Genomic DNA, 26,268 nt, shown 5'->3' on the forward strand with positions numbered 1-26,268 from the left:
CATATTCCATCATCACTTTGTTTTAGATTCAAGTTGGCCATCAGAGATAAGAGAAGATCCTTAGCATCGTCACTGACTCGAAATGTACCTGCAGTTTCTGATGTAGCAGCATTTCTATTATTTTGTGTTATGTTCCGATTTTGTGGATTGAACCAGCAGTTGGCTTTGATGTGACCACGTTTGTTACATTGGTAGCATGTGGGAACATTCTTTGAAATACTGACATTGGAATTTGGTGTAGGTAGTAACCCACGTCCACCCTGGATTGGAGTTCCCTGCTTCTGCCACGTCCTCCTCGTGAACGATCCACTATTATCCCTGTGGCAAGAACCTCATGCGTAGATGATTGTCCTGTTGAAGCATCAGACATGCTTTTCAGAGTCATCTCGTACTGAAAGAGTTTAACACGTAATTCTTCAAAACTGAGTAGTGTAGGTAGACACAATAAAGACATCACAAGAACATGATATTCTGGTCCCAGAGCATTCAGTGTCTGCTGCACCTTTTCTTTATTTGACACTGGATATCCAACCATGGCTAACTTATCTGTGATGCTTTTGACTTGATTTAAGAATTCAATGATGCTCATTGCCCCTTTTTTTAACATCTGAAATTCGCGTTTGAGAAACAACACTTTGGCCTTCGATATCTGAGAGTAGGTTTGAGCTAAAACCTCCCACAAAACTTTGGATGTGCAATCATCATGAATGAAAATCAGTACTTGTGATAACGTGGAAGTGATTTATGCGACAAGAGCCTGATCGCGGTTCATCCAAGAAACAAAGGCAGGATTGCGAACAATATTCGGCAATCCTCCATCCTCTTTGGCTTCGGTTATGATGGATTCTGGGGGCATTGGAATGGAGCCATCCAATTGACCTGAAAGGTCTTGACTTCGAATAAAAGGAGCAATTTGCCTTTTCCATGTCAGATAGTTGTTTGTAGTTAGCTTTTCCGAAACTAGCTGCCCCAAGAAATTGGAAGAAAGACCCGAATTGGCTGAAGTATCCATTTGTAGGCTTGTTGACAACCTTTTCCCTTTTTTTTTTGAGAAATAATACTAGTGACTGAAACTGAGTTGTTTTATCACAGTTGGCAGAAATCGGCAAAATGTCACGACAAGGGAAATGGGAGCTCTATATATATACCCCCTTTTTTTTTTAGGGTATGGAAAGTTTGACAGAAAATGAATGAGGATATCAAAGGCAGATTCCTGGTTGGAAAACCAGGGAACTCGATATCAAAGGCAGATTCCTGGTTGGAAAACCAGGGAACTCGATTTTACTGTTAAGACTGGGCTGCTGAAGAGAATGATCCACTGAAGAGGATGATCTGCTGAAGAGGAAGATTGGGTTGGATTGGAAAACAGGAAACAGGAAACTCGACCTGAAGAAGATGATCCGTTGAAGAGGATGAAGGGGACTCGGCTGAAGGATCGTGCTGTTGAGTTCGGCTGAATAAGATGAAGGGGACTCGTTGCTCGCTGAAGGATCTACTGTTGGGTGCGGCTGAAGAAGATGAAGGGGACTCGGCTGAAGGATCTCAGCCTCTGAATGGGAAAGACTCGGCTGACTGAAGAAGAGATGGAGCCGATGCTGAATGGGAAAGACTCGACTGACTGAAGAAGATGAAGGCGTGCTTTTCACGTTTCGGCTAAAGAGATTTTTTTTATGCCCAGACCTGCCGCTACTCTAATACCATATTAGAATTCCTGCAGAAATCAAAGACGAGAGAGAGAGAGAGAGAGAGAGAGAGAGAGAGAGAGAGAGAGAGAGAGAGAGAGAGAGAGAGTTCTGATATTGTTGAGAATCAGCAGCCTGTTTCCTTCACTCAGTCTGCGCTAATACATCATTAGCCTTAATAGGGTTACAATAATTCACACGTAGACAAAAATGCCCCTGTATTAGTAACTCATTACATTAAATTACAAAGCCTAGGAATGGATATGGATCCTTTATTGAATGGATCCATATCCAGCCCATATTCTAATACTCCCTGCACCCTCTGCTCGCAGAAGAGGGGCTCGGTCCCTCCTTGTGCCTCCGATTCACAGAGGAGGGGCTCAGCCCCTCCTCGTTTCCCTTTTATCGCAGGGGTAAGAAGTAGGAGTTGGGGAAGGAGGGGGCTCGACTGACAGGCCGACCCTTGCCCCGTCGGACAGAAGGGAAACGAGGAGGGGCTCGGCCCCTCCTCGTTTCCCCTGCTGCCTTTGGCTTTTTGGCAGGGGCTTCGCCCCTGCCACTGATAAGGTTCAGCAGGGGCTTGCCCTACCCCTCCTTTTTGCGTCAGATAGGGGTAGGCCCCCTATCTTGAACCTGGTTTGCAGAGGAGGGCTTGGTTTGAACCTGATTTGCACAAGGGGAACGAACCTGAAGCTCCTATTACTATTATTTTGAACTGTTTATTAACTTTATTTTATTTACTTATTTTTTTTTCTGTTTTCACTTTTCAGATATAATGGCGAGTTCTAGCAGTAGTGTTAATACATTTGGTTCAAGTTCTAACCCTAAATTAGAAGTTTCTCAACCACTTTGGAGGCTTGTGACAAAAAGGGTAAAAGCTAGTAGTGGTGGGAATGTGCAGTTTCATTGTAATCTATGTAAGACTGTTTTCACAGGTTCTCATACGCGTGTGAAAGCACATCTTTTGCATATTCGTGGTCAAGGAATTAGGGCATGTTCTGGGGTTGACAAAGACATGTTAAAGCAATTAAAAAAAGAACAAGAGGAAGCTGAAAAGAAGAAAATTGCAGAGATGAGAAGCGATTCGATTAATTTGTCTTTTCCTATTGCTAGTGATATACAAGAAGAACTTTTAAAGAAAAGAAAAATGAAAAGCAATAAAACGCAATTAAAAAAAGAACAAGAGGAAGCTGAAAAGAAGAAAATTGCAGAGATGAGAAGCGATTCGATTAATTTGTCTTTTCCTATTGCTAGTGATATACAAGAAGAACTTTTAAAGAAAAGAAAAATGAAAAGCAATAAAACAATACAAGCTTCATTCAAAAACATGGCAAGAGCAAAAATTGATAAAAAAATTGGTCGATTCTTTTACTCAAGCTCAATTCCTTTTAATGTAGCTAGAAGTTCATACCAGTGTTTTAAAACTCGCCGAGTCAACTCGTTGACTCGGCCTGACTCGGCTCGGCCCTCCAGCGAGTCAACCCGGCAAGGCAAACTCGGTTTGCCAAAACTCGGGCTTGACTCGGCCTGACTCGGCCTGACTCGGGCGAGTTTTGGGATGTTTGAAATTTGTTTTTTGAGTTTCAAATTACAGTTTCGAAATATATAAGTACATATATTTTAACAAGGGTTACCCCCAGATTTTGTATAAAAAAGAAAATAAAAATCATTTAAAGATAAAAAAGCATTTAAATCCATAGAATAAAATCGCCATGTTGTTCGAACTACTGTTCACCCTGTGTTATCAACTTATTCTAGCAAAATATTTTAAAGAAATGATTCTCACTATATATGGAGGGTCAACTGTGCCTATGGGAAGTCACATCTAGGTTTCATCATCCATTTGTTATGTGAACAAGCATTGTACATATTCAAATATTAGTAGTCTTTTTATAGTTGTGCCATTAATATATTTCCTGCATAGTTTTATACATGAGAAAATTGCTTATTTATGTTGATATTGAGCATTTTGTAAACTTTCAATATGCACATATATCCCTATTTTACATTTATGGATTTGGCAGAGAGGGAATTAAAACTTTTAAAACAAGCTAGCATATATGATTGGCCATTTTAGGAACCTTAGGTAGTAGGAGACTGAACTCATGGTGACCAAATCCTCTAATTCAAGTCATGAATTAGTCAAAGTGCTTGTATAGATATCAAATTCAATTATTCAAGCAAACCTCTATAGCTCTTTTCAGTTGTTTTTATATTCTTACAGACATTTGGAGACTGTTTACTCAAAAACATGGTTTCAGACAAATTATATATTGTTTTTCTTTTAAAATCAAAAGTTAACAAAACCCGGTCCGAGTCACCGAGTTGACCCGCCGAGTCACGAGTCAATAAAGAACGAGTCGAGTTCCGAGTCACGGGTTTTAAAACCTTGGTTCATACTGGAAAGATATGATTACATCTTTGGCTAATTGTAATTTGAGTGGTTATGTGCCTCCTAGTTCAGAAAAACTAAGAACAATCATTCTTGCAGAGGAAAAAAATAAAATTGAAGACTTGTTAGAGACCCAAAAATTTGTATAGAAACGACATGGAGTGTCTATTGTTTCTGATGGGTGGACTGATATACAAAGGCGACCACTGATAAACTTCGTTGCTTACTCACTTAATGGGTCAATCTTTTTTAAGATTGTTGATGCATCTGGAGAGTATAAAGATGCTGAATATTTAAAGAGATTATTTGTCGAAATGATAAAAGAAGTGTGTGAAGAAAGTGTTGTGCAAATCATTACTGACAATGCTCCAGTTTGCAGTCGTGTAAGAATGAATTTGGCAAGTGAAGATACATATTCACATATTTTTTGGACTCTTTGTGCAACACACAATTTAAATTTGACACTTAAGTATATATGCAATCCATCAAAAGATGATACACATGCACGTGAAATGTGTTTATGGATTGAGAAAATAGAGCATGATGTTCGAAATATTAGAAATTTTGTTGTAAGCCATCATCATGCTCTTTCTATATTTAATAGACATTCTGATCTCAAGTTACTGAAAGTTGTTGAAACTCGTTTTGCTTCTCTCATTGTTATGATGAAAAGAATTAAGCAACTCAAGAATGCATTAATGATGATGGTGGCTGATCAAGATTGAGATTTTTATCGTACTGAAGATGATGTCAAGGCTCAAGCTATCAAAAAACGCATCTGTGATGATTTTTGGTGGGATAAAATTACATATTTTGTTGAATTTACAGAGCCTATTTGAGAAATGTTGAGAGAAGTTGACAGAGATGTACCTATGCTTCATAGAATTTATGAAATGTAGGACAATATGATTGAAAAAGTTCAAAGTATCATTTTTACACATAAGAAGAAAGATATTGCACTTGATGATTTAGAATTTTACAATCATGTACATTCAATTTTAGTGAGAAGATGGGATAAAAGCAATACACCTTTGCATTGCATGACACACTCTCTCAATCCAAAATACTATGCAAAAAAATAGTTGACAACAGGTGTTTGTCGTGTTTCTCTAAATGAAGATCCTGAGATATTAAGAAATAGAATGATATGTTTGGGAAGACTTTTTAATGATCCTCACATGTTTAAGGTTGTAAATAGTGAGTTTGACAAGTTTTCTATTGGGAGATTTGATTCTTTAGTAGCACTCATGGTAAGAGACGAGAAAAATCTCCTTAATTGGTGGGCAACATATGGATCAGAGACACCAAATCTGCAATGTCTTGCAATGAAGTTGTTATCCCAACCTGCTACATCATCTTGTTGTGAAAGAAATTGAAGTACATATGCTCAAATTCACAACATTAAAAGAAACAAACTCACTAGTAAAAGAGCAGATGATTTGGTTTATGTTCACTCAAATCTACGATTAATTTCTCGCCGCACCAAAGAAGAGTATAGGTACTTTTTTTTCTTTGTATTCAAAGTTTGTATTTAAATATTTGAATTCAAAGTTTTAAGTTAGATACTAATATACTCATTTTTTGATGCAGTTGTGGACCATCCAAGAATTGGGATGTAAATCCAGAAGATTTTGACTTGGAGGGAGAACATAATTTGCATACTCTCAACATGGACCACCTCGATCATGTTCTTTCCTCTAATTCAGACGATGAGGCAGATTGATGATAAGTTTTGTTGTTTATCACACTCACAAGCTTCTTTATGTGTTATATTTTGGTAAGTTTGTGTTAAGAATTGCTTTTTTTATTTTTGCTTTAAAATTTACAATCTTTATGTGTTAATTTACCGCAGTGACGTATGAGAAATTTTTGAAGCTTGACCCCTCGACCTTCGCTAGTAAGCTCGACCCATACATGTCCGAGAACTGGGTAAAGGAGGTGGAACGAGTGTTTGAGGTCTTGTCAGTCCCCGACGACAAGAAGACGTTATATGGGTCCTTCAGGCTGAAGGACAATGCCCGCAGCTGGTGGGACATGGCCCGAGGTGTGCAGTTTCAAGAAATTTCACTAACTCCGTGTGAAGCATTCAGAAATGCTTTCTTGGAGAACTACTTCCCTCTTCATGCGAGGGAGAAGAAGAATGTGGAGTTCTTAGAGCTCAGCAAAGGCAATTCGAGTTTAACGGATTACATCGCCAAATTCTAGAGTTTAGAACCCTACTACCACAACCTGTTCGCGGATGATCGCGAGCGGGCAAGAAAGTTTATTTGGGGGCTGAAGGAGGAGCCCAAGTATTGGGTCCTAACTAGTATGCCCTCGACCTTCTCTACGACAGTTGTTGCCGCCACCCTCCTGAGTGAAGCCTGGGAGCACTCTACGAGCACTCAGAGTAGGAAGCTACCCGCTGCGGGTGGTGAGCTGAAGACACCATCCGTCGTATAAATATATATATATATATATTTATTTAATTATCCTTTTTAGTTAATTGAACTCAATTCAATTGTCCAAGTCCTCCGTGCAATCTTCTCATACCTTGGGGGATTGCGAGCTTGTTGGCGTCTGCGGGTATAAGCGATTAACAGGTCGGGTCGTGGGACGCGAACGGAATCTGTCGTACGAGCTGCAAAAACAAGGCGTCAACATGCTATCTCGATCAGAAAGGTAGAGACGACAGGGGTATTGCCGTTGTCATGACGTGAAAGAAACAGAGGCACCGTGCCCCTACGAACCTGTTGAACGTGAAAGAAGCAAGGGTGGGGGCCGCGAGCCCCTGCTGACCTGTTGTCAACAAACAACGGGGAGGCAGGGGGTTGCACCCCTGTCTGTCGACGGTTCAGGCAGAGGCAGGGGTTGCGCCCTTGCCTTTCGAAAAATCGGACAGAGGCAGGAGCTGCGCCCTTGCCTTTCGAAAATGAGAATAGGCAGGGGTTGTGCCCCTGCCTGCCGAAACAGCAAGGAGGTAGGGGTGAGGCCCTTGCCCGTCGATCAAAAAAGGGGGAGGCAGGGGGCTTCACCCCTGCCTGCCGAAATTAGCGGAGGCAGGGGAGACACCCCTGCCTACTAGAAGGAGAAGGCGCAGGGAGGGGGCTCGGCCCCTCCCCTGCCAAACTGAGGGTGCAGGGAGGGGCTCGGCCCCTTCCCTGCAAAACGAGTGCACAGGGAGGGGCTTGGCCCCATCCCTGCCAAAGGGTACACAAGGAAGGGGCTCAGCCACTCCCTTGCATACAGGGGGTACAGGGAGGGGGCTCCATCCCTCCCCTGAACAACGAGGGTGCAGGGAGGGGTTCAACCCCTCACTTTCAAAACACGACGCAGGGAGGGGCTCAACCCCTCCCTCGCTTAAAAGGAGTCGCAGGGGGGAGGGCTCTGCCCCTCCCCTACGATTTAGGGCAGCATGGAGACGGTGCGTACTTGGAGGGGGGGGGGGGGGCTACGCCGATTCCGTCAACAGGAGAAGACGACAGAGTTGAGGGGTGGTGACCTGAGGGCTGCCGGGCGGGAGGTCGCCGGTGGGTTGTCGGGGGGTCTCTAGCGAGCAAAAACGAGAGAGACAGAGTTGGGGACGAGAGGGTGAGAGTGCGAGAGGGGGTCGGGGGGAGAGAGAGAACGATAGAGCACAGGGGAAGGAGGTTTCGAGAAACCTCCCCCTTTTGCCTCGCTGCCTTTAATAGGCAGAAAGAGGCGGTGACCTCGGGCTGCGTCTGGTTCGGGTCCAGATTCGACCCGAATCCAAGTTTTTTTTTTCGGGTTTTACAATACCAATAACTACAGCTGAGTCAACACCACCACTCCAGGCAAAATGGTTGAATCTTTTCAACACCGTGGCCGGGAGGTGAACCACCATATCAGGTTGAGAGACACAATCGCACACAGAGTTTTAGTATCCTCACGGTTTTTCCAAAACCGTCATTCAAGATTCCCACACTGTGAAAATGACATCAAGGAAGAAATTAATTATATTGTTTGGTCTCTTTTACCTTTTTAAATAAATTCAGGTTCTTTATACAAGAACCGTTTTGCAAATCAACATGTAAAACCAAATTTTGAGCCCTTGCCTACATAATATAACACTGCAATCGTTTTTGGAAAACCAATAATTCCAGAAACAAATTTTGCAATGCATAAATTTAAATCAACAACATTGGAGCAACACATGCTCATGGCCCACAAGACCTGCAATGGTTCATATCCGACCACAAACGCATCTCAAAGAGATTTATGCATTTTTTTGCAAAATCTCAGTGAACATGCAAGACACTTGTTTTAAAACATGTCCATAATGCACATTCAATCACACCAATTTGCATACGCATGCGAGCAAATGTTTGCAACATACATTATCATTATCCAATTCATGCATAAACTCTCAAACATGCACATGATCATATTTATGCACACATCAAATAAATTTCAGATTTTTCATGCGTATAATATACACATTTACAACATAATATTTGAATGCATAAACATGCACAATAAAATCCAACACATCTAAAGCACCCTATTGTCCACATGAATGCAGGCTTGAGCATAACATCACTGTTCAGACTGCCAATCTGATCAAAATCCACGTGCCACAAACCATGAAAATCTGAGCAGATTGCACAAGAGCTGAGAAGGGGCAAATCTGGTCTAGATTTAACTAGACTGAGCACTAACCAGCAGGCCAAACTTAGGCTGCATTGCATGCGCAACATGCTGTTGCTGGGCAGTGGCATTCTATTGGCAGCATGTTGCTGCTGCAGAAATGTACAGCAACATACTGCTCACAACAAAACAGAGTTATACAAAAATAACAGAGTTATATGAAAATCTGCAGCACTATAATGCCCAACAACAGTCCACAAAAACATGTATGTACAACATATTTTTCAGCATTTATGACAGTCCTTAAGGCAGCATCGAGAACAATTTAACATTCAGTGAACATAACAACATTAAAAAAAAACAGATTTGATAAGAATCGACATCCTCAACACAGTTTTGATATCATAACCGCATTTTGACAGTATCAAAACAATTTTGACAGTATCAAAACAGCTTTGGCATCAAACATAGCAGCCTCAAAACAGATTCGACAACATCAAAACATTATTGACATGCTCAACATCAAAAACAGGTTTTGATGTGCATAACAACATTAAAAACATGTTTTGATATGCATAACAACATCAAAAACAGGTTTTGATATCAAACCACATAACCACCTCAAAACAACCTCGATGTCAAATCATAATAACACAGGGCGTTGAATCTAATATTCGTCATAACAGAAATCAAATTTTTACAATAGCCAACGATTTCAGCATATATGTATGTCTTGAAAATGAAATTTAATCAAGTCTTATGGCAAGTCTTAAACAGCATACTAAGGCTCCTACCGCAGACAAGACCGATCTGCGTACTTTGGAAAAAAACTTGGCAGATCTAGGCCAGATCTGCACGCACACACACACACACACACACACACACACACACACACACACACACACACACACACACATATATATATATATATGTATGTTGCAGGTCAGGTAACAACAGAACATGAAAAAAAAATATCCATTAGCTGCATGCGTGAACCATTAAACCCTTGGACAAAAACATGCTACGAACAATAAACCTAATTAAATTTCCCTCTTTTCTTAATAAAGACAACAACCATGTATATGCCTAAAAAAATCGCAAAGCTTGCTTTTGATGCATAAACACTAACTCGGCAACTACATGATTTACATGCATATTCTCATGAGCATGAACAAAAATATCAAAAATCTATCTACATGCTTTCTTTTCTTTTTCTCATGTGAAAATAAAATTATAAGTATCGACAAATCTGAAAATATGTTTACGTGTTTCCAGATTTGTACACAGAGGGAAATCAATTATCACTAAGAAATCAACCTATATATATGTATATAATCGATAATATATATATATATATATATTTGTATTTAATTTTAGATTTTTCCTTTTTTTCTCTAACGTGTATACATCAAATCAGATTTACACCCATTTATTCTCCTAGGATTTAGAGAGAAACCCATGCCTTAGTTTGGAACAGAGTTACCAGAAGCACCCTTGGGAGTGAGGAAGCGTGCTTCCCCGAAGCGCATTTCGGAAGCACGAAATGTCGTGCTTCCAAAACGTGATGGAAAGCACACCAAAAAAATAGAAAGCGTGCTTCCCAATTTAGGGAAAGCGCGCTTTCCATTTTGGGGAAGCTCGCTTCCCCTTTTTTCTTTTTATTTTTCTTTTTATTTATTTATTTATTTATTTTTTCTCTTTTTTTGCTTTCCCCTCACTTCTGGTTTGCTTCTTAGGTCGGTTCCGAGACGATTCTTGGTTTGCTTCTAAGTCGTCCCACGCTTCTCGCTTCCTAAAATTTTGAAAGTGCCTCGCTTCTCGCTTTCGCTTCCCGCTCCCGCTTTCTCGACTGGCAACTCTTGTTTGGAAGTGAAAAGAGACCGAAAAAACGACGGATGATCAACATGGGAGATGAATTTTTCCTCCTCTCCTTCTTCCTTCCTCTCTTTCTTTTCTTTTTTTTTTCTCTCTCTCTCTCCCATGAGTTGGTCTCTCTCTCTCTCTAGAATCACGATTTTAGAGAGGAGGAATCCAGCCCCTTTTATATAGTTTCTAAAAATTTTATTTTTCTTTTTTTTGTTTTATCTCTATAAGACTCCTCTAGAGGGTGACGTCCCCTCTAGAGGACTCCTCTAAAGGGTAGAACTCTACCTCTGTAAACCTCTCCTTTATTATCCTCTTATTATTATTGTTTTATTTTATTTATCTTTTCATTAAAGGGTTATCTAGAGGGTGACGTCCCCTCTAGAGGACCCATTTCGGTAGAGTTCTACCTTATCTATTGAATAAATTCAAAATTTATTTAATTATTTTATTTTATTAATTATTTAATATTTAATTATTAAATGATTTATTTTAAGAATATTCAAGAGGGTGTCGCCCCCCTTTGAAAGTCCTCCCATATCAGAGTTCTGCCCAATTTAACCTTTAAATTGATTTTAAAGTTTTAAATTGGTCATATTTGGATTTTGGATCTAGATCCAAATCTATATCCAAAATTCATATAGATCCTACCTGGACCAGATCCTAGTTAATATGGGTCTTGGATTGGGTCCAGATCCATATCAACCTGAATCAAATGATCGGATCCAGTCCGATCCAATACATAAAAGGTAAAAATAGACGCAGGTCATTTTTGAAAAATAAAGCACCAACATTCTCAGAATTATGAGACGCATTTATCAGTATACTTACCGTTTTTTTTGCCTAAGAATTTTGCTTGAATTTAACCCGAATTTTGCTTGATTTTCGCTTGATTTTAAAGGTTAAAACAAATTTTTTTACAAATATTAATCGTCTCGACTAGGTCTTGTCAGTGGGCCCTGGGCCACGCCCAGACCCAGCTGATGTCACCTATTTTTAAAGTTATTTTCCATAATTTTTATCGATCTCATAAAATACTTAGCCAAAATTTCATAGTTTTTAAATTTAAAAATCATGGAAAAACACGATATTGCACCATTTCTGTCCACAGGTAGATTCAATTAACCCTAACCAAGTCCAGTTTTATATATATATATATATATATATATATATATATATATATATATATATATATATATATATAAATGTTCAGACATACACAATGTTAACTTAAAACTGTTAAAAATTATATATATACCCTCCCCGCACCCCCTCAGCCAAGTTTTTTAAAGTGCCGCATCACCGCATCCGCACCCGCACCCGCATCCTCACCTATGTGACATAGCCTTTACTCAGCAACAAAAAATATATGTCAGCATGCTAAACACATCCAATGAGCTGAGCTTCCCATATTTAGGCTGGCTTTTTAGGCTCAGAGCTAGCTCTGGCTTTCCTTAAGCTGGAACTTGGTAGCTTGGACTGATCTTGCTATGATCTGAAGCTTAACCGGAGCTGGATCTTTTTACAAAGGTGGAAAGATCTTGATGCTGAGAATGTGATGCGTGAACCCCTTTGTGAGGCCCAACCACCTCTACAACTTGCAATACATTGTTGTATATATCTTGGCTTTTGCTAGCTACTTGTATAAAAGGAGAACACTTTTAATGTTGACAATGGGACACCTGGTCTCCTCTATGAGGACATACCACCTCATCCACTTAATCTTCTTTGGGATAAGTTCTTCCATTATGAGCCTTGTTTTATACCATGTGATTTTGAGAAGAGAAGAAACAATGGAAGAATAGGGATGTCAACCTTAGGTTTCCAACAGGAAATGATCTTATCTTTGAACTTATTTCTAGAAATAACCCTAACATAGATCAATGTTGCAAAAATGTCACTGCTACACATATGACTGCACTGCTCACACACACAATCCATAACGTCGACACTCATATCCATGTGTATAACATCTAACAAGATACATTTGCAGCTTTTGCATGTGCTCTCCTAAAATAATCCTTGAGTGAAGATTGTGTGTTTTTCGATCTAAGTGAGATATTTGAGCCAGACCTTTTCTGTTTCTAAAAGTTGATGACTGTCATCCTCCTTTGCTTGGTTATGTTATCAATAGTCACCTATATCATTCAAGCTATTTTCTCGGTGAGGGTATTTCTCGGAGAGATTTTTAAAAGTTGGAAAATCTTGGGAGTTTAAAAATACAAAAAATATGGAAAATAATAATAAGTATAAGAAAATAATAGGTATTCTTGAAAAAATATAAGGAAATAACTTGGATCCAGTTATTTCCTTATATTCGGATCAAGTTATTTCCTTATATTTTGGATCCAGTTAAGATGGAACCACGTTGAGAGGTTGGTTGGAGGGGTGATTTTGATTTTTTCCTCCTCTTACCAACCCTCTTTAATGAGTTTTTTTAAATGGAAGGAAAATTTTGCACTTTTCCTTTTTTTTCTTAAAAGAAGAAAATAGAAAAGAAAGTAAGGACCCCTTCCCCATTTTAGGAAAGACCCCCTCCTTTTATTTAAAGAGAAGAGTAAAGGAAGTACAACCCCTTTTCCTTTATTTTATTAAAAGAAAAGAAGAAACAGAGTACGACCTCCTTTCATTTTTTCTTTTATTAAAAGAAGAGAAGAGGAAATGGAGTACAACCCCCTTTTTCTCTCTTTCTTAAAAGAAGAGAAAAAAAGGAATTTTGTACCCCTTTCTCTCTCTTAGAATTAGCTCCAAGAAGAAGAAGAAAAGGAAAGAGGAGGAGGAGGAGAAGAAGAATAAGAATAAGAAGAAAGAAGAGGAAGAACAAATGTACTCTCTCAAAAAAGAATTTTGAAAATGTATGCTTAAAATATAAAAAATGAGTTTTCCCCAAAAATATTGTGTTATTATCACGATATATTTCCGATAATATCAGCTGACCTGATATTACCCATATTATTGCAATATTTTCAACATATCGGTGACACTGAATCTCAAATTACCTCTTCTGCCTTTCAGGTAGGAAATATTTATTGCTGTTATCTTTTTGCATGTGTTAATTATCTTCTTGCATATGTCTGCATTTGTAAACTTGCTGATACTTTTTATATTTGTTTATGAACCTTAACTATTCATAGTACGAAATATTTCTCGTTTAATGTTAATATGACTAAAACTAGATGTCATTTCCTGTTTTTTATCTTATAAAAGTTATTTTGAATTAATTCCCATTTCTCGTCTTTCCTCTTTGAATAACTATTTTGCTGTTAGCTGTGCTACTTGATGCTTTAACTCATTGATCTTGGTGTTCTTGCAGTTAGGTGAGTATGAGATAGCTTGGATTGATGGGGAAGTGGGTAAGGTGGATGACATGCTTTCTTTGCTTCCGTTATCAACTGCGGCACCTCCACACAAGTCTGTTCTGGTTGGTGATTTGAAATTGGCAGATTTTAAGCATTTTCTTGCAAGTAAAGGTGTTCCGGTATGCCTCTCTCTCTCTCTGATAACATTTTTGATCTGTCCTCTTTCCCATATTCTCAGCTCATTATGAACTTCATACGTTCACTGCTTCCATGTCTAATGAATAGCCATGGGAAGTAATGGGAATCTTTGATGTAAGAAAGAGTGCTGCTTGTGTGTGTGTGTGCTTCGATCTTAAGTAATTATTTCTTTCATGGTTCTAAACAACATGGTAAAAGCTATCTTTTCATTTATTAGTATGAACAACCTGAAGATCATGTTTTTTCACCATTTAAGTTCCTTTTGTTATGTGTGTGTGTTCTTGCATTTAGTTTGTAATTTTAAATATTTTCTCATGGGCATTTAGAAACAACTTGAAATTAATGTGAGACTTCTAATACGTCTAGTAACACAGCTGGGTGTTTGAACTTTGGTTGCACCCTGCCTGCTTGTTTTTAGTCTTATGCTCCCATCCTCTTGATTCCCTGCTGCTCTTGCTGCCACTCTTGATAACTGTAACATAAAAATGCACTAGTGTCAAGTTTCTATATGTGGGCTATATCATCTGTTAAAATCGTGCGAGGATGGAATCATTCGTAAAGTTGGTGTTAGATAGGCGAAGTGGCGACTAACTACTAGTCTGATATATTCAGCCTAATTCCTAACTTTTTAACTGTTAGCAATAGGTTTTTATATGATGCTCATCTTTTATTTTATCCCTCTTAGATAATATATAAAATCTAACTTTTCACTTCAACCAGTCTATCTTGTCATCTCTTGTCTAATATTTCATAAAGTACAGCATGCATACCTTACAAATATTTGGAAAAGCACCAGTTAATTTCTTCTTATTCATCTTGTATCAATCTTACTAGCAATTTCCTCCTGTGCCTTGTTCATGAAGAAAATCTCAAGCACTTCATTATAATGGACTGTGACATATTTTAGTCAAATCTATCCTACATTTTACCTACAACTCAACTCCATACCCTACTATTCAATTCCTCTTTGTTCATGGGGCCAGTTCCTGGAATTTGGCTCCCATATTTCCAACTTATTTCCATCCTTTTTGTCTAACTAAATCATATATGAGCAGGGTAACCCATAGAATTAAATTCTGATGTTGTTGCAGTCATCACTTCATATGAGGTGCAAATAAGTGATTGCATACAGTCCATTGTTCCACTTCTCATTTACTTAAGGTTTGTTTTTTGTTATTGTTGTGTTTCCAAAGGAAGTGATGAATGTAATCCACAAATCATGGTTTCTGGTAAGTTAAACAAACCAGGTACTGTGAAGAGAAATATGCTCTTTTTTCTTTAAGCGTATAGCATACTCAAATTGACATAATGGTTCATTATTGAAAAGGTGTATTGCCTTCTTTGTAAATCATATGCCCTTTGTAGTGACAAATAGCATAAGCCACTGTCATGGTTTTACATCTGCTCGGTTTTCTGAAAAATGTTATGCTTTTTCTAAATCTATCATATGCCACATTGAATTTTGAGAATCGCTGGGGGCAACAAGACCTCACTATGCGTACTCCACAGTCCACAGATGTGTGATCTCATGCACATGTACATGCTTGTGTCCTTGCATGATCACATGCACATCTTTGCTTTTGGGCATTAATTGTTCACCCATTCACTTAATGCAATTTCTTTAGGTGGAACTCTCTGGTGGTGTATTACGTTGTGGGGAGTATGTGACACTGCGCAAGGTCAGGGATCCGAACCTGAAGGTAAGAATTGTGATTCATGGCATCTTGTTTGTCTGAAAATGATCCGTCTTTAACCACCCGAAAGTATCAATATATCCCAGATTATCAGGATGCTTTTTGAAGATGCAAAATTAATAGATAAGTCACCCTTGCTGTCATTTTGCACCATTGTACATGAGATTTTCACCTCATATGTCTCATTGAATTCGATGAAATTGGATCCTATTCCTCATTTGAGAATCCCCTCCCTTCTTCCACTCTGTTACATCTGTCATGTCAGGGCAGGTTGCCAAGCTTGAACGACCCTGCTTTGTTAAAGCTTTCCTCTCAAATTTGGTTGATAAAGGAGAGTTAAAAGTGGCCTTTGATATCACAGAAGATTTCTTACTATGCTAACCATCATTTTGTGATAAACATTTGGATAAACATGTCATATATGTGAACAGAAATTTTCCACATACAGAATCATCTTTTGCTTTTATTCCAAAATTAGATTGACTTTTGGATGCTTTAGGGCCTATTATTTTTGAAAAATACGCAAAGGACCTATTACTATGTCCATCCCATACCTCTGGTTATTGTAGTTACCCATATTACTAATTGCCTTTCCTGATTCGTTTTGTGCCAAACCTTCCTCCACAGGAATGTGTCATGACTTTGTTTTCTAAATGCTCTTTATAGGAGCAAGTCAAGTAGAATGTCCACCCGATTGAAATGCTTCGTGACTTTGTTTTCTAAATGCTCTTTATAGGAGCAAGTCAAGTAGAATGTCCACCCGATTGAAATGCTTCCTCACCATTCTCTTTGGAATGATCCTCCAATTGGTTTTTACATGGAATGCTTCCCCAACTAAGCTGGAACATCCCATCTCAAGGAAAATCACAATAACCAACTAGTTCAGCAGAAAAATAAATAGGAATTTGGAAAACGTGATCATACCTGACCCCATTCTGAAGTACCTTATTTTTCCTTGATATATCACCCATGGGGATTCCCTCCAGCAATACCTGAAACTATGCTTCAATATGCTGCTGTAGATATACTGTGAACTCCATGCCAGATCAGTAAATTGGGGTTTCCATGGGAAAAAAGCATGATTGATTCTCCTCTTTCAAGTTTTTCCAAGGAGAATAGCCTCTTCTTTAAATGCTAAGGGGAGGCCTATGGCTATATGGGAGTTATCCTATTATTTGAAGAAAATAAATGATTGTTCTGTGGAAGAAAATAAGTGAGGGTTAAAAGGGGAGAAGAAAATGAATGATTGAGAAGGGTAAGACAAAGAGTGCCAACAAATGGGGAGCTTTTAATTTGGAAAAAAGCTCACTCTAGATCCTGCTTTTTTCCTACATGTACGAGAGATAAAAATTTATTTTATTTTTTTCAAAATATTTTCTTAACAGCTTCCTATCTTTGCAGACTGGCACTCAACATGTAGTTATTGAGGGTCCGCTGTGTGAAGAATTTTACAAGATCAGGGAGTACTTGTATTCTCAATTTTATTTGCTCTAAGAATGTATCCAAGTTGAAATTTTGAGAAGAGCTTGTGCAAGATCTGAGCTTTAAGTACTACTATCTTAAAATTGGTTCAGTTGCCATTACTGTACCATCAGTCACCGTTTTAGTGTGGCAATTCTGAGGGTCAAGATCTGCCTGTTTCAGTGCTCCTGACATGGCCATGTGCACATTGCTGGTTCACTTTGATTAGATTATGATGCTGGCTTATCAGTTTGTTGACATGGATAAAATGTTATAATTCTGAACCTATGGACCAATATACCTCACCTCCCAGTGTATTTTAGAGAACAATTGTAAATTAAGCAACTATTCAGTCATGCATTAGCATATGATATCTTTTGAGCAATTAATATTGATGAGTAGACAGCTTTTAGCCTATGATATATTCTGTTCTTTGTTGGACTTATTTAAAGTTGAACTGTGAGTTATGCTCGGCCTTTTTTGGTAAGCTTTTTAGTTATTGATGATGTTCGCCAAATCTGAAAAAAACCCAAAGGTTATATGTATTCCTTGGGAAAGCCTGCTTACGGCCCTCCTAACAAATTTTAGTGGTGAATATAGGATATTAGAGACTAACGGCTATGGACGGAATGTACTCCCTGTTGTCTTTCACATTTTGGAATTCATTGTGGTTAACTGCATTTATATCCTTTGTATCTCTGAATCAGTTCTCTTTTGAGGGAACTGCATTTATATCCTTTGTATCTCCTAATCAGTTCTCTTTTGAGAGAGACAACAAATTGGAACAGATTCCCTCGGCCTACCCATATGAAAAAAGGAAAAAGGAAAAAAAAGACCCAAAGAGCAAGGGGATCCCCCCCATATCTGCTGCCTTGAGCTCGTCTGGAGTATATCACTCCTTTTGCTCGTGGCCAACAATTATGACAGCCACCCTAACCAATGAAGTAAATCAATAGGGTGTTTCTTTCCTTAAATTTGGAAGGGATGCAAATGGTGGTCATTGGATGATGTATGTGAAAAGTTCAAAAAGTGTAATAACAAGCCCACTGAGTCTTAAGTCTGGCAGTCAGAGCCGAGGCTAGGTCTCTATGCTTGGGGTGGTTTCTCCGTGTAAATATAAAAAAAAGAAGTCAGTCAATGTAGGTAGATGTAGATGTGTAAATTTTTGTGTTTTTGCTATAATCGACCCTGTCTTGTAGGGCTCGAGATAAATCCACCATAACTTTTTTCATTTTTCATAAAATTCCCTAACTTTTCATTAGCCATTCCAAAAAGCACCCTTTAGGATGGGCATGACCCACCTAACTTCGAAAAAGTTAGGGTTCTTTTTTAGAAATGTAAAAAGTCGGATGAATTTGTCTATAGGCCCATGAGATACGGAGGAATATGAAAAAAACGTAAATTCTTTTACTGCTAAAGTTTTTCTTTCATCATTGGTTCATGAGTGAGCATGTAAATTGAGTGGTTGATTTATGCTAAAAACCAGTGTTGTGAGAGGCGTACGCCTCAGTACCTGAAGTGTACGCCTCAGAGGCGAGGCGCACGCTCAAGGTACTGAGGCGTGCTGTGATGTGCAAATTGCCCCTCATCAACCTCCAGAACCCCCTCCTTCATCCCCAAGTCTTCCTCCTCCGCCCGATTCGTCGGCTGTGCTAACCCCAAGTGCCGGTGGATCCACCGCCACGTGCCGGCCAACTGCTCCTCTGTCGCTCCCTGCCTCCCCTCCCACCGCTTCACTTCCATACCAGTTGTGAGAGGCGTACGCAGCGAAGCGCAGGCTCAACGCCTCGCTTCGCCTCATCGCATTTAACAACCTTGCTAAAAACTCCTGTTTTTTTAATGCCCCCCCAGTGAAAATGAAGTGTGAAAAGCAACTTTGGATAGAGTCCCACTTCGATCAGGACTCTGGAGTAGAGTCCTGATTTGATCAGGACTCTGGGATAAAACCTCAGAATTTTGGAATTCTTTGATAAAAGTGCAACAGTTTTGATAGATGAAAAGATTTTTGAAAGATTCACTCAAAATTGAAATAAGGATCAGAGTCCTGATCCAACTAGGACTCTCTGAACAGAGTCCTGTTTTCACTAAAACTCTAAGTTTTGACTCATTTTGAAAGATTTGGTTAAAAACATATAGAAATAGTGACAAAAGACAGAGTTCTAATCCGATTGAAACTCTAAAGAAGAGTCCTAATCCGACTGAGATTCTTGAAGAAGAGTCCTAATCCAACTAGGACTCTGGGATTTTAGCCAAAACGAAAGATTTTGAAAGGTTTTCTTCAAAACAGGTAGTAAAAAGTAGAGTTCTGATCCGACTGAGACTCTGGAAAAAGAGTTCTGATCCAACTAGGACTCTAAGATTTTGGCTAGAACAGAGAAAATGGACAAGGGATATGACCATAACTGGTTTAAAATCAAAATGGAGTTTTGAAAATATTTTAAAAAGATAGAGTCCTGATCTAACTAGGACTCTGAAATTTTTTAGAAATTTGACAAATGAAGGAATCCAGAAGCGACACCACCTAAATGGGTCTCATCTGAGAATTGAAATCAGTTGAAAATTGAGTTTAAAACGAATCCAGATTGTTTTCTGAGAAAACATTTCAAAATATAAGGTCCTGGGGGTTGGCAAATGGCAGAATGTTGATTAAAAACCCATGTTTTAAAATTGATTCTGAAAGAAAAGTTTTAACCCAAATCTAGATTAAATAAGGGCCCCTCTTTTTACAACAATTACATAACGACCTATGGGCTTCCAACATGCAACGTCTTATCACACGGTGACGTGCAGTAAATGCTCTTACCAAACAAGCGGAGCCCCCTAAGGGTGTAACTGGATCGAGTATACCTGACCTGATGCCTTGAAACTGATATTTGTGGACCCGTGGGTTTGGGTCAGATCCAAAACGTAGACTCGTAGTTAAAACAAGACGGATCTTGGATATTGTAAATGAAGACCCGAACCTGATTATATACCCAGACTCAAATGGTTCTCCATTTTTTTAAAACGGAACCGAATGGATTATGTAACTGAACCCCCTTTGTACCCAAACCAATTATACACCTGAAACCTGAACCAACTATATACCTGAAATGACCCGTACCTGAACCCGATTCATACCTGATCCATACGAAAGTTCTAATTGGTGAATATTATATATTCAATTAAACATTTAAAGCAGTAGATAAACTTAGAATTAATATACATAGCATTTTATTAATGTAAACTATAATTTATTTTTGCATATACTTCCTATTGCCCTTTTGTCGTGAAAATTGTCAGATTGAAATATATCATTAGTTGTACCCCAAATAAGATTGGGTTGGGTTTGGGTCTTACTTTTAGACCTGATTCAGAATCGGTTCTGATAAAACCCCTCTCTATTACACCCCTTGGTCCAAAACCCTTATTTGCCTCTCCCGTTTCCCGCTGGGAATGGGTTAGTGAAGAGAATGTCACCTTCCTAACTCCCTTTGTATAAGGGAGAGAAGAACTCAGACCAACTTTTTTCCCTAGCAGAGCTGGGGGAATTAAGGGCCCCTCCACCTAAATGCCAGTGGTCTTCTAACTTGCAACCTCCCAACACATGATGACATGCACTAACTGTTCCTACCAGACAAGCGGAGCTTCCGTCAGTAATAACACAGACATTGTTTAAAAACGGCAAAATCTCGTCCGACAAAAAACTTGGGAGATTTTGAAAATTTTCATAAATCTCATGTTTTTCGGCAAAATCTCGGGAATAAAAAGTAAAAAAAAATATATAAGAAAATATAAATAAAATACATTTAAAAAAAAATCTCAGGGGTTTTCACGATAAATATCCTTTAAAAATATAAATATCGTGATATTTGTCACAATTTGAAAATCTTGCGAGAAATTGCTGTTTTAAAATTTCAAGCAATTTCTCACGATATATCGCCAATATTTTTATAAATATCACGATATTTGTCACAGAGGTTAGGAAGGATTTGACTTTAAAGTTTCATTTTTTCATTTCCTGGATTTCCTCCCATTCTATAGATCCCAAAGGGGCTTATATGATTTATTTCATTGCTAAAAGTAATTTGGATCTGGGCTCATGGTCTATGCCCTCTTGCACCGGGTACCCAATCTGACCCGAGCCTTCATACTCGGGTATGGGCATAAAAAGTGTCGACCCGAATAATATTCAGGTCGGCCAAACTTGGGTAATATACCAGCATGTTTGGTTATGATTTTTGCTGGGTACCTGACCCAACCTGGCTTTTTTGCTGGATACCCGATGCGACTCGAGTGTTTTATGTGTATTTTAAGAGTAAATTGGCAACCTGATTTTTATACTGTAATTGTATAAGTGTTTTTGTAATAGTGATTTTCTACAAGCAATAAAACTGGTGGTGTGTGTTCTCCCCCGAAGATGGCCGTTAGCTACATCACGTGTTCGGGGGCGGGTCTCAATGAGTGCCACATATGTAAGCACATGGGGCTCGTATCCTCATGTTTGTCAGCATCAGTTAGCGTCGGAGTCTGGTGCGGTTGCAAAGACTTAAGTACCCTTTCTTGCTATTCTCGCCATAAAACGACGGTTCGAGAAAGTGACAAAAATGTCTTTCATTCAAAAAAAAGGAAAACGACGGTTCAAAAAAAGCACAAAAATATCCTCCATCCAGAAAGTCGAGGATGATGTTAACTCTTCAAAGTCCAAATAGCGAAACAAACTTGAAACGCTCTCTCTTTCTTTTCCGTTTGAACTTTCCGTCATCATCTTCTTCCTTCTTCTTGAAACATTGTATTAAGGGAAGCAAAGAGCCGGCAATCCGATGGTGATCGTCGTCCTCTTTCTGCTAGCAGTGGCCGGAATGCTGCCCTCATTCAGCGGGCAACTGACTGCGGTGGCCCCTCCGCCGCCTTCGAGGGACACCTACAACAGAATCTTTCTCCAGTACACCTACAACGGAGTCTTTCAAAGTATAATCCGTCTACCCCTACGTCGACAATACTTCCGATCAGGGCTATGCCTTCCAGGCCACCCTGACACTGCTCAACACGGGCGTTCGCACCCTCAAGTCTTGGTGGGCATTCGTCGGGTTCTGGCACCACAAGGTCCTCATCTCGACCTCCGGCGCCGTGCTCTCCGACATGACCCACCTCCTTGCCAAATCAATGGCAAATCGCTATGTGATTTTCGTAAATTGCTATATCGAGTAGCGATTTACGAAAATCGCGTAGCGAAAATAAATGACAAATCGCTATGTGATTTTCATAAATCGCTAAATCGAGTAGCGATTTACGAAAATAGCGTAGCAAAAAAAAATAGAAAATCGCTAAATCGAGTAGCGATTTACGAAAATCGCATAGAAAAAAAAATAGAAAATCACTAAATCGAGTAGGGATTTACGAAAATCACGTAGCGAAAAAAAAAATAGAAAATCGCGGGAAAGGGTGTTACAAAAACCTCGAGAAAGAAACAACCGAAGGAAACATATGAGCGTCATGATAAAGCAAAATACTTTATTGCTCTTTTTCGACAATTACAAGAGGGAAAGAAAAGAAAGAATTTATACAAGGCCCCAAAAAAAAATTTGTTTTGGGGGGCGCTACCCCCCCTGGACCCCCGCCCGCTGACCGCGCAGCGGGATTCACGCTGGGGGGAGCCCCCGGACCCCCCTCCTGTAAGGGCAAAAACTCTGAATAAGGCTCCACAACTTATCAAGTTGAACCATGCTACAATATAGGATCGTCTGCTGGATGCGCACAGAGGCATAAAGAGAAGGGAGAGAGTGAGAGAGGGTTGATGTTCATGGCCTTCTTCAGGGGGGATTCCTTTCTCGGATAATTTTGCAGTGCAGAGACTGGGTCTTAAATAACCATCTTTGGGGTACTTAAGTCTTTGCAACCGCTCCTTTTCTAGAATCATCGTTTTATGGCACCAATGGGGGAAAGGGTACTTAAGTCTTTGCAACCACATGCTAACTGATGCTGCCAAACATGGGGATATGAGCTGCGCGTGCTTACATACATGGCACTCATTGGGACCCTCGAACATGCGATGTAGCTAACAACCATCTTTGGGGGGGGGGGGGAGGGGGGACATATAACCTGCTTCGCCAGCTTACCTTTCAAAAAAAATTTGATGGACCTAGCAAAACCCGAATCTGGCACTTTGTTATTTGAGCAAATTCAGGTACACCCTGATGGATCAGGTACTTGGCCTGTAGAAAGAGAAAGAGAGAGATTGAGAGGGAGAGAGAGAGAGAGAGAGAGAGAGAGAGAGAGAGAGAGAGAGAGAGAGAGAGAGAGAGATTGGCATAGGTACCAAATACAACCTGATTCATCCATGTCAAAATTGGGTTCAAGAATTGGATTCAGATTTGTATTAATCAGTTGGATTTAGATTTGTATGAAAAACAAAATTCATTGTGGGGATCAAATCTGAATTCTACTTTGGATTTTGTACCATGGCTAGCTTGTTCTTTCATGGTATGTATGATGGTTTGTCAAGGATGGGACGAAATAAACAAAAAATACAGGACAAAACACTAGTTCTGTTCATTCCATAACAATTGTATTAAGTCCAACACTTGTTTGAACCGTACTCAGATGTTGTTTCTCAAATGTTCGTTGTTTGATGACGATGTGCGGATAACTTGGACAATCATGGATAATGGGTCATATTACTTTATTTTGGACTGTATGACCTAATCTGCTCACAATTTTACATGTTTTAACAAGTTTATTATTGATTATTGGCCCAAATATAGACCCATTTACGAAACAACTAGATTGAACAAACAAAGAGAGAGAGATACGTTCACACTCGCAGAGGATCGAAGAGGGTAGAGAGAGGGTCATCGGTATTAGTGTAAATGGGTCGGGTTTTGTTCAGACCTAGGTGGAACCAGACTTGGACCAGATTTTCGGGTATGGTATCGGGCCCAGATCCGGGTCTAATTGAGTCTACTATAAGAGAAACCATACCCAAAGCTGATAAGAACTACAAGAACCAGGCCTGAACCATACCTGGTAAAATAATAATTGTTATCATTTTTACATTGAAAATTTATGGGTCTTAATTGGAACTCGTGTCGGATCTAAGTCTGGTATAAAATTTCAAAAGCTATACTTGGGTTCATGTATTAATTAGATCTTAGGGTCTGGACCCAAGTCTTCTTATTTATCACCATACCTGGACCCTATAGGGTTTGGTCCAGGTTGGGTTCCTGTAAATCAAACTCGTTGACACCCCTAGTCAACGGAGGTTCATCGCCCGTCAGGGGGCATCGATCACAATAGACAATCATAACAGGGGAGCTTTAGGGTCGAAGGTGAAAGAGGGAACGAGAAACAATGGTCAGGCAATGAGAGAGGGGTGTCGCTCGTCGAAGGCCAAAGGATGGCAAGGGGAGCACTGGGGTCGAGGTGAGAGAGGCAACAAGAGAGAGTGGAGGTGCTCGAGGGTGAGGAAGTGAGAGAATGGGAGTGTCGAGGTGAGGCAATGAGAGATGATGGTTGCTCGCGGGAAGGGCGCTACGGTAGTCGCTCACCGGAGGAGCGACGATAGTCGCTCGCTGGGGTCGAGAGAGAGGCAGTGATAGCAATAGGGTTCAGGGGAGAGAGGTAGTGAGAACGAGAAAGGGAAAATCATCGGGGTGGGGGGAAATATTTTACAAATATATTTTTTATATTTTGTTCCCCACATCCCCGTTCTCACTGTAACAGGGGGTGGAGCAAAAATTATATTGAAATATGGATGCGGAGGATGATGTTCCATGTGTTCGCCGCATTCACCGTAACATGAAGTTCACACATAATTTTAAGCGTCCTTTTTGAGGTTTGAAAAAAAAAACTTGGGAACTCCTTTTAAGTGGGAGTTTGCATTACCCGAGTAGAGTGATATATCACATGAACTTTGCCAATTTCGTACAAGGGTTAAAACAGTCATAATAAAGTTGGGTATTTGTGATTTTGGACATGGAAAGAATAGCTGAAATTTCAAAACATTTTGAGAAATGCATCATATTTGTTATATCATATTTGTTGTATAGTATGATCATTTTTTGTAAATAAAATATTATTTATTTATTTTATGATGAGTAACCTTCTTCAAAGTGAAGAAAACCTTGGGTGGGGCCCCACGACCACCCTGTTCGCCATGCGGGTGATCCTTGTAGTGGTAAAATATCATTTATTTTGAATATTATGATTTCATTGCAAATTTTATTTTTATAAGTTTGCACTTTAAAAGCCCATTTTTTCTTGATAGTTTCTTAAATGTCAATTTTTTATTTACATCTAAACATGCATTTTGAGTTCTAATCATAGCATTTTCTCTCATGTGCAAGTCGAAGCTTTGTGTGCCGCTTGAAGTTAGGGAGGACCTTGAGGATTTTAACACTGTTCTTATATAGGTTTTTTCTTAATGAAAAATAATCATACTCTATAACAAATATGATGCATTTTCCCAAATGCCCAAAAATATCTAAAATTTGTCGTTGACCAAAACTATAAATAGAAACTTTTTAGGATCTTTTTACCCTTTGCACAAGCAAACCTCATGAAGATCACAAAATATATTATTCCTTCCGTCGACTAAGGCAAAACCTCACTTCGCAAAAACAAGTTTTATGACCTCGTCATGATTGTAACTTCACAAGTACCTTAGTAAAATTATATATTTTATACTAAAGTCATTGAATACCGTGTGAATCTCCTTTCTCCTTTCTATAACCCTCACTTAAATGTATGTTTACACCTATTTTTTATGATCTTTATGAATCAAACAAATATAACTTGTGTGAACCTTCTTTAATTGTAACTTTGCATATTTTATAAAATCACATATCTAACTTTGCACATTTGATTCATTCAAAAATGAACCTAGTCATACATATATATTCATTTCAGTCATTAAAAAATATATTTTCTCATACATATATTCATTCCATTCATTCAAAAAATGAACATGTTACAAACATTCATAGTACATAGCTCAACATTAAAGGGTTTGATCTTTGGTTTCTTAATGCAATTGGAAGTTGTGCATCCTGAATTCTGAAGTGCTTGACTTGGGTTCGACAGACCACGTTATATTGGGACATTAATTAATGAAA

The 26,268-nt window shown here is 39.1% G+C and overlaps 1 protein-coding gene across 1 annotated transcript in view; it reads left to right on the forward strand.

Moving 5' to 3' along the window:
* CPSF100 (cleavage and polyadenylation specificity factor 100) overlaps positions 1–17,593 on the forward strand; it is an 88,759-nt gene extending 71,166 nt beyond the window's left edge. The window contains exons 16-18 of the mRNA XM_089991481.1: positions 13,838–14,002; positions 15,647–15,721; positions 17,117–17,593. Coding sequence (XP_089847607.1) covers positions 13,838–14,002; positions 15,647–15,721; positions 17,117–17,209 — 333 coding nt within the window. The 3' untranslated portion in view covers positions 17,210–17,593. The remainder of the gene's footprint in view (positions 1–13,837; positions 14,003–15,646; positions 15,722–17,116) is intronic.
* Positions 17,594–26,268: the final 8,675 nt, after the last annotated feature.

The sequence above is a fragment of the Nuphar pumila genome, chromosome 16, assembly GCF_984573655.1.
Source record: "Nuphar pumila chromosome 16, dmNupPumi1.hap1.1, whole genome shotgun sequence".
NCBI classification, from domain to species: Eukaryota; Viridiplantae; Streptophyta; class Magnoliopsida; order Nymphaeales; family Nymphaeaceae; genus Nuphar; species Nuphar pumila.